Here is a 9,753-nt window from a genome sequence, read left to right on the forward strand (position 1 = left end):
GAGGTTTTGCAGATGTGTTTTATGCGTGACTCTAGGTTGACTTGAGGGTCCACTTTCACACCCAGGTTGGTGACAGTGGCTGAGAGGGGGATAGTGTGACCGGCGAATGAGATGCTTGTTAATGGGCAGGTATGGATCTGACGGGGAGTGCCAATTAACATGGCTTGGGTTTTGTCAGTGTTGACTTGCAGGAAGCTGAGATTCATCCATGCCTTTATCTCCTCCAGACGCAGGGAGAGGATGGATGAGGGAGATGGAGGAAGCTGGGTTGTGGAGGGCGGGGGGTCGAGTTTGAGGTATAGCTGGGTGTCGTCCGCATAACAATGATATGAAATGCCGAACTTCCTGATTATTTTGCCGAGGGGTAGCATGTCGAGAGTGAAGAGGGTAGGACCGAGTACAGATCCCTGGGGGACACCGGAGGTGACAGTGTGAGTGTCGGAGTTTTTCCCTCCCAGGGAAACGTACTCGGTTCGGTTCGAGAGGTAGGACTGAAGCCAGGTTAGAGCAGTGCCAGAGAATCCAGTTGAGTGAAGTTGGTTAAGGAGGATATTGTGGTGGACAGTGTCAAATGCAGCGGACAGATCCGACAGAATGAGGAGTGACGGGGAGCCATGAGAAGGTCGTTGGTGACCCTAACAAGGGCTGTTTCGGTGCTGTGGCCAGAGCGAAAACCCGATTTGAAATTTCTCAGCAATTTTATTGCGGGGGAGATGAGTGTGAAGTTGGGCAGCTACCACTTTTTCCAGAACCTTGGAGAGGGACGGGAGGTTAGATATCGGTCTGTAGTTGGCAAGGTTGTCCGGGTCAAGTGAGGGTTTTTGGAGCAGGCGGGTAATGATGGCTGTCTTCAATGCAGGGGGTACAGAGCCAGACTGGAGTGAGAGGTTGATGACATTGGTTATGAGGGGACTAATGGCTGAGGTTTGTTCTTTAATGAGAGCTGTGGGAAAAGGGTCCACGGCACATGTGGAGGGTTTCATCTTTTTGATGATGTCCTCTACCTCCGACTGCGAGATAGGGGAGAAGCAGCGGAGAGGCTGGACTGTCCCGGGTGGAAGGAAGGGGGGTGGAGGGGCCAGAAGAGGAGAGGAGCTGGGTGCTGATGTTGTCAACCTTAGCGGTAAAGAAGGTCATAAAGTTATCGCCCAGTTGACTTCATCAGACGCAGCTCACTGGTGTACCAGGGGGCTGAGCGTGAAAAAGTTTTGTTTTTTGGGGGCACGTGGATACCTAGAAGTTTGGCCAAAGAGTTATTGTAATGGTCCACTGCCTTGCTGACTGATAGAAAGCTTGCAGAGGAGGAGGAGAGAAGCTGGAGGTCCTGTGCTATAGTGTCTCGGTTGATGTTTTTGAAATTTCTGAATGAGATTTGCCGCTTGGGTTTGGAGTGGGGGCGTGGGAAAGGCAGTTCCATTTGAATACGTTTGTGGTCAGACACACTGACCTCGTGAACTTGTAGGTTGCTTGTAGGGTCCAGGCGACCGTGGGCCGACCGCGCCGGCCTCATCAACACCGTCCTCTCCTTCCTCGCCAGCTCCGCCCGACAGGGCCTCTCCGCTCAACTTATGGCCCGTTGCGGTCCCGGCAACTGCGGCCCGACCGCTCCAGCCTGCACACTAAAACCAAATGCTAAAAACTAAACTTTAATAATGGCTAACAAATAAATAAATAAATACAAACACTAAAACGAAACTAATTCTGGTGGAGAAGCGGCGAACAAACAGCGCCAGCGTCCTCTCCCCAGATTACTTCCTCCAAATGTTCAAATAATAAGACATAGTGAAAGCCAAATTGAGCAAATTGGCTATTTCAAAAGTGTGTGTCAAACTGGTAGCCCTTTGCCTTCATCAGTACCCAGGAAGTAGCTCTCGGTTTAAGAAAGGTTGGTGACCCTTGCTCTACAACATGCGTGGCACCTGATACAATTTTATTTTGTCTCTGCTAGCGGCACTTGTCTTTGTCCTTGTTTCTTATTTAACCTTTTTTGAAATTTTGGCACTCGTTCGCGCTGCTGTAACAAGTAAATTTCCCCGCTGTGGGATGAATAAAGTTCTATCATCATCATTTAGAAATGTTTCTTATTTCATATTGAAATGCAGCTGATGCACTTTGTTTAAAACGGGCTGTATGCATAGTTTTGAGTCAATTCTAATTGTATTTACTTCACTAGTTCTTCCACACACCGCTGGAGGGAGCCAACATACCACAAGTAATAGCCGCATCACAGTTTGCTTTGTTTAATTGCTTTTTGCTAAGCGAGCTACTGATCAATTTGATATATATTATACCTCGAGAATGTCGACTGCGGGGCATTTACAGTACAAAGACAAAATCGTGCGGCGTAAACTCGGCGCTATTTTCTGGGTCATCTCGCTGCTTTTCAGACTCGCACTACTCAACTCGCTACGTTCATTTTAGTATCTTTAAAGTGGTAATTATGATTGTTCTCACTTTGGGCTGGAACAAGACTGATTCAATGTATTTATTCTTATCACTTGATTCTGAGGGCTTTTGATGGATCAGTTTGAGCTGAAAGTATTCAATCAATAACGACCATTTGGATCACAAAGCATCTAGTTATCAAGTTATTTTTGATGATGGATGTCATGAGACGTGAGGACAGTTCACAGCAAGTACTGCAAATCATATTTTAGTCAATAGAGGGCGCCACAAGACCGATACAAGATCTTGTAGCGCCACATCAGCTGGGGCAAAACTGACACACGTCATCCAAAACGAAATTTGAAAGACAGCAAATTGTTTACAAAAGCTTTGCCACAGTGATCATTTAAGTTAAGAGTGCTAGTGCCGTTAAGTGAACTTCATGTACCATATCAGCTAGCTTTATAGTAGACGGGAATACATGGCTATAACTGTTGGAAATTTAAGTTCATCAATTTGGAAAATTAAAAAAATGACACAAATCAAAGTGGTGCACACAATCATAAATATGCAAACGATGAAATATGGAAAAGCCATCGTACATTAGTGAAATGTTATACAGGAGAGTATGTAATTAATAATTAACATTTCACGATAATGGAAATAAAATTGTATCTAATCTTTCCAAGAAAATCATTATATAGCCTCCTGAATATTATATAAATAATAAATACTCGAGTTGTTCGAATTGTTTTATTTTTATTCATTTATTTTTGGCAAATTAAAAAGTGAGAACAGAGGAGGCAATCAGTGATTTTTAACAAAACTGGCCATAGGTGAATCTTTCACCCAGCGCTCCACTATTCCACATGCAGTTAGGCGGCAAGTTGACCTACGTTCAGCAATCAAGCTGGATTTATGGATATTTTCAAAGATAAAAGCCCTCGACGGTCACGTGATTTCACGGAAAGCCAAACTTTAATTTACGTTGTGGTTACGCAGCCCACCGGGGGTGGCGCTGTTTCAACTAGTGGTTAATTTTAATATATATATATATATATATATATATATATATATATATATATATATATATATATATATATATATATATATATATATAAATGGATTTTCAAGACACGCGCGCACGCACACGCACACGCACACACACGCACAGTCATATGCGGGAGTCGAACTCATGGTCCATGCACACAAGACAGTCGAGTGTACCACGACACTCAGCCATCCCCACGCCCAGTTTATTATCATACTGACTGACGTTTTTGCCAGGCTGAACTCCGATTGGCTTAAGAGGGACATAATGGAAACGCGTCCTGCGCTTCGCTGTTGCCCCGCCTTCGCCTCTCGGACGACGCGTCGCAACTTGGACCGAATACCCTGCTTGACGAAAATCGAAAAACAACTTGATGTTTACAATGAATTTACTTGCATTCTTTGTTTCGGCTGTGCAAATATACAGAGTGACGCCTGGTAAGTTGTACTTTTCGGTTTCTGATCCTAAAGATTGACGCTCTTGATTTGGAAGTGACGCAGTCATTATTGTTTATTGCTTTCGTTTTCGCCACTCGTGTGTTCCGTCGTTATTTTAAGTTCTCTCACCTGAACGCCCGTTTTGTCACATTCATACGGGAATACATTGCTATTATTATAAATGTAATAAAGTTGGAAAACTTGAAAATGGCACAAATCAAAGTGATGTGCCCCAGCATAAACATGCAATCGATGAAATATGGAAAAGCCGAGGCACAAGAATGAAATGTACAGGGGAGTCTTTGCAATTAATAATTAACATTTCACAGTCATGGCAATAAAATTGTGTCTAATATTTCAGAAAAAAAACATTGTATAGCCTCCTTACATTATTATTTCGATAAGAGTCATCATGTCTCCGTAAATTCTATAAGGCAGTTCTTTTGTTCAGACAAGTGACATTTTTTTAGATGTTACCTGCTGACAGTTTCGACTGCGAGGAAGACTGGAGACACAATCGAAACTGTCAGCAGGTAACATCTTAAAGTGTTTCACTTGTCTGAACAAAAGGATTGCCTCATATTATTAGTGGATTTATTTTTTATTTTTTATTTTTTTACAAATTAAGAAGGTTGGCAAAAGTTACGTCATTCGAATTCGTTCCTCAGTGGATGTCAGTCACTGCTGAGGGGCATCGAATATCTCGCTTAGGGCGTCACGTGGAAATCGAACATATTAACAACTGAGAAAAGAAAAAAAAAATAGGCAGGTTGTCAAATTCAAGTTTGACAAGTTTGTGCGGAAGAACGCGTTTCCAGAAACATGACATTTCCAATTTCAAGTGCTGCAAAGTTCCATCTGCAGGCAGAATCATTGAAAATATGAAGATTGATTTGATCATGTGTGTCATTTTTGTGTTTGTCTTCCAGTCATTCACACGCTCAGTTATTTCCAGACGGCCTCTCAAGTTGCAAAGCTACCAGAATACTGGAAGGCCGCGTATGTTGACGGCGTTCAGATTCTGCACTTTGACAGCAACCACAGGAAAGCAAAAGCGAAACAAGACTGGGTGGACAAAATCACAGAAGATGATCCGCACTACTGGGAGACAGAGACGGCGGACAGTATTCAACATGAGCAGGTCTTCAAAGTCAACATTGAAATCGCTAAAAAGCGCTTCAACCAAACTGGAGGTTTGTTTACGTCCAACCTTCTGCTCGTCAAATGACACTTTTTTTGTCACTGCTGGCTTCTCTCTGATCATCGTCCTCGCTGAATCTTGTGCGCCATCCTTTCAGGTGTTCACATGCTTCAGGTGATGCATGGCTGTGAATGGAATGATGAGACTGGGGAGGTTGATGGTTGGCAGCACTTCAGTTACGATGGAGAAGACTTCATATCATTTGAGCTGAAGACGATGAGCTGGATCGCAGCACATCCGCAAGCTTTCATCACCAAACTCAAGTGGGACCAAGACGACATGGACAATCAAGTCAAGAAGCATGTTCTCACTGAGGAGTGTCGTTCTGAGTTGAAAAAGCATGTGAGCAACGGGAGGGACTTCCTGACCAGAACCGGTACATTTTCTTCTCACGCCTTCTCTGCGTCTTTCGAGCTCACACACAATGTCCATCTTTGACGCTCTTTCAAGTTGTTTCTTTTCCTCCATGCACATCCTCCACTCTTCTCTCCATCTTTGCGCGCAGAGCTTCCCAGGGTGTCTCTCCTGCAGAAGACGCCTTCCTCTCCAATCACCTGCCACGCCACGGGTTTCTACCCCAGGACTTCGGACCTCTTTTGGAGGAAGGACGGCGAGCAGATCCACGAGGACGTGGAGATGGGGGAGACCCTCCCCAACCACGACGGAACCTTCCAGACCACGGCCGACCTGAAAGTGGAGCTGACGCCCGCCGCGGAGGGCCGCTACGAATGCGTGTTCAAACTGGATGGCGTCCGGGAAGAGATGGTCACCCAGCTGTACGCCAAAAGCATCCTGAGCAACGTGCGCATCCAGGGTGAGCCACGCGTCGGACACGGCTCGGTGTCACGCCGACAGTCGTTCACGTGTCTCATTTTGTTTCCTTGTGAAGAAGAGGAAGACAGGAAGAAGGCGGTGGCCATCGCTGTCCCGCTGGGGGTCCTGGTTCTGGTGGCGATGGCGGTGGCAGTGGGGGTGTTCCTGGCCAAGCGTCCCAAAAGCCAACAAGGTGAACGACGACACAAATGTTTACTCCGTTTGTGGCAATTCCTAACCTCCTCTCGCTTCTCTTCCATTTCAGCCAATTACGCTCCAGCTTGTAAGTGAGACGTTTTCCTCTTACTGTTTTGAAAAAATGCCAATGCCTTGAACGTATTTTCTTTTATGCTCCCTCAGCCAGCACCTCATCTTCTGAGAAGGATTAAATGAACCCCACTAAGGTTGAAGGGATGTCTTCTTTTCTTGGGTGCCACGCTTGATTGAATGACATTCCAACTGTATGAAATACTTGGAAGTGTTTCTTATTTCAAATTGAAGTGCGACGGTTTTATAAGTGCGGTGAATTCTAATTGTATTTACTTCACTAGTTCTTCCAAATACCGCTAGAGGGAGCCAACATGCCACAAGTGATATCCGCATCACGCGTTGCTTTTTTTTAAGTGCTTTTTTGTTAAGCGAGCTACTGATCAATTTGATACAAGTTTGAGTATCATTATAAAAATGTTTGAAATGAGGTTTCTGGTCACTGTATTGGATATATAATCTAGCAAGGATAAGCAAGAAATTTATCATAAAGAACACGTCTTTTTTCTGTTGTCTTCTAAAAGAAAACATACAAAACACATTCCTATTTACAGAAAAGTCCATGTGGAGTTTATTTTTGATATTTTTATTTTATTTTTTATGTGTATTTTGATCAATAGACAATTCAGCTTTAGCAAGTAAACGCATATTTACATACTTGAGAAGGAACAAGTTGAAGAAAATCTTATAGTTCCTGCGCCATAATAATAAAATAAAACAAGATAATAAGTGCAAAAGTTCATCAAGTACAAACCAAACACCTCACGAGAAAATATATACAAAACCAGACAAGAAATAACTCAATTCATAAATATAAAGCGAAATGTCGACACTTACGGCTGTCCATATAGTCTTCTTGTTCTGTCGTTATAGATTTTTTTTCAATTGGAATATATTTATACAATACTTTATCTCATTGAAAAGAAAAGGCACGAATAGAAATCGATGGAACTGAAATCGATGGAACTGAAATTGAAAGGGTGCAGGAAAACAAATTTCTTGGGGTTATAATAGATGACCGGCTGAGTCGCTGAGTCAAACTATGGAGCAGTGTAAGTGAGGAACTCAAGCAAAGTCCAAATATCCACCAATTTAAAAGATGTTCAAAAATATGTTTTTTAGCAGGTACAAGGACTAAAAATGCCAAATGGCTACATAAAAGTAAAAATAAAACAGAATATTGAATTGAAAGTGTAGATTTATACGTTGAATCATTAGTTTATCGGATAAATTGAGAAAGGGGTAGGAATCTAAAAAGGTATGCTTCTTCCTACTCCTTTTGGAGCATTCTTTGTGTTTGATTATTTTTTACCAGTTTGTTGGTTTATTGTTTGTTTGTTGTACGGACTTACATATGACACTTTAGTTAGTATGTTCGAAATAGATATCAATCAATTAATCAATCAATCCTTTTGCTTTTTAAACCCACATACAAATTTTGGTTTCTTTGTGTGTCTTTGGCATGTGGAGAAATTGACAATAAAGGTGACTTTGACTTTGATACAACTCCACAGTGACTTAAATATAGCACTTTAAAGTGTTATTGATTGTATTTGATTTGTATTCATTTCCCCCCTCCTTTTATGTTTGAAATATGTTCGGAATAATGACTCATCATCATCAGTTACGCATTCAAATAAATCATCGATTGTCATACGTTCAACTGCTCTGCATTTCAAGTCACAGCCAGCAAACAGCCCCCCCCCCCCCTCCCCCCTCCCTTCTTGTAATTGCCTGCTACACCGCTAAAAACAACTAGCACGTCCCAAACATGGGTCCGAAGAAGGCACCAGCGGCTCCCGTCTCTTCGGTGGAGGAGGTCGATGATATTAAAAAGGCGTTGGACTTCCTCACTGAAGAAGTCTCTGCTGTCAGCCTGGAGCAGAAAGCTCTCCTTAAGCTGGTTGAGGAGCTTAAAGCTCTCCGCATCCAGAATGAGGAAAAGGAAAAGAGAATCACCTTCCTGGAAAGCAGGGTTGCCGACCTGGAGCAGAACACCAGAATTAACGATGTGATCATGAACATCAAAGCCCGGTCATACGCCCGAGCATTGGCCGCTGACGAGGGAGGGGAGCCCGGTGAACTGGATGTTAGCTCCACGGAGCGACAGGTGGCTACTTTCCTGCAGTCCAAGGGGATACAGCTGGACCGATACCAATGATCATCCTGCAGGACTGTAAGGTAAACCCCACTCACAACCATGACACACCGAAAGAAGCATGTACACTTGAAGACAACAGGATCATTAGTTACTATACTGAATTTAATGGAATCAATCAAGATAGCAAACTGTTCATTCTACATATTAACAGTAGGAGTCTGTATGCCAACTTCACAAACATTAAGGATTATCTTCATCACTTTACTCGCCCATTCAACATGATTGCAATAACGGAAACATGCATCAACACAGTAAAAGGGGCGGACTTTGAGCTGGAGGGATATGACTTTATGCACATAGATGGACCAAACAAAGGTGGCGGAGGAGTTGCGATCTATGTGGAAAAGACATTAAACGTCAGGGTGATATGTCAATGGTAGTTAACAACAGATTGGAATGTGTGGTACATTTTTATTCTGGTATCATGCAATGTATATCTCACTAGTGTGACCGGGTCAGGTTGGTGCGGGATTGTTTGGGCCTTGGTCCAGGAACGTAGACTCATTGGCACCAGACACATCTGGTTTCCATGAGCAACTGACAACTAGCATGAACTTGTATCCAAAAATCACGAGACCAACCAGAATAACTTCTCACTGTGCCACTCTTATTGATAATATATTCACAAATGACATTATAAACAGCACAATAAGTGGGTTATTAGTCAGCGACATCAGTGACCATTTGCCAGTTTGTATGGTTTTTGATGACAACTAAAAAATGACTCAACCGGCCAAAAAAGTGGAATACAGGTGTTGTTCCTCCTTGGTGGTGAGGAGTCGTTCCTCTTTATTCCGGATTTGTGTGTTGTTCTGTCTGAACTTCCCAGCTAGTTTCCTGGTGGTCATGTAAAGTTCCTTGAGATTGTTTTGTGCTGCTGCTTCCTGTGCTTCTTTAGCCAGCGCCTCAATGTAGTTTTTCTTGTCCCGTTTGGCACTTTTCCTTACTTCCTTGTTTTAAATACGTTAATCGAACGAGGCCTAAATCTAAGCTCGGAATTTGAGATGACGGCGACACCCCCACCCTTTCTTCGAGGACGGGCCACATGCGAGCTCACAAAATTTGGAGGCGAGGCCTCGTTGAGCGGCAGCAGTTCATTCGGTTTTAACCAGGTCTCGCAAAGACCAAAAACGTTTAGATTACGTTCCGTGATGAGGTCATTAACGAGGACCGCTTTCGTATGAAGCGATCTAATATTCATAAAACCGAGTTTAAGTGTCGTCGGTCGATCAGGGTGCGTATGTATCGAAGGATTTTTCCACGAGATGCGAGTAAGATTGTGTTCTCTAGGCCTGACGTCACCTCTCAAAAGTTTATTAGCGCGGTAGCGTTAGTGTGTTTACGTGTACTGTAGCACTATTCAAACTGTCACGCTCGAGTCTACACGAGGAGCTATGTGCATGCTGGGAGTCTAGCCTAGCGCTAGTTAACTTTAACT

General features: G+C 43.3%; 1 protein-coding gene across 2 annotated transcripts; it reads left to right on the forward strand.

The window, feature by feature from the left end:
• Nucleotides 1-3,706: 3,706 nt before the first annotated feature.
• LOC148403355 (class I histocompatibility antigen, F10 alpha chain-like) lies at nt 3,707-7,777 on the forward strand. 2 transcript variants are annotated; one of them, XM_088370778.1, is made up of 7 exons: nt 3,707-3,873; nt 4,803-5,066; nt 5,172-5,450; nt 5,580-5,888; nt 5,964-6,080; nt 6,153-6,170; nt 6,248-7,777. In XM_088370778.1, the coding sequence occupies exons 1-7, from the start codon at nt 3,810-3,812 to the stop codon at nt 6,274-6,276; spliced, it is 1,080 nt and encodes a 359-aa protein (XP_088226904.1). In that variant the 5' UTR covers nt 3,707-3,809; the 3' UTR covers nt 6,277-7,777. The 2 variants fall into 2 exon arrangements, with proteins under 2 accessions (XP_088226904.1, XP_088226896.1); XM_088370770.1 differs by having other exon boundaries at nt 5,964-6,170.
• Nucleotides 7,778-9,753: the final 1,976 nt, after the last annotated feature.

This window comes from Syngnathus floridae, chromosome 1 (genome assembly GCF_059516105.1).
Source record: "Syngnathus floridae isolate MCC-2025c chromosome 1, RoL_Sflo_1.0, whole genome shotgun sequence".
NCBI lineage: Eukaryota > Metazoa > Chordata > Actinopteri > Syngnathiformes > Syngnathidae > Syngnathus > Syngnathus floridae.

Coding starts and splice junctions, on each gene's coding strand:
- LOC148403355 (XM_088370770.1), top strand. CDS start 3,810: ATGTTTACAATGAATTTACTTGCATTCTTTGTTTCGGCTGTGCAAATA. Junction 3,874..4,802: donor AATATACAGAGTGACGCCTG/GTAAGTTGTACT, acceptor TTTGTCTTCCAG/TCATTCACACGCTCAGTTAT. Junction 5,067..5,171: donor GCGCTTCAACCAAACTGGAG/GTTTGTTTACGT, acceptor CCATCCTTTCAG/GTGTTCACATGCTTCAGGTG.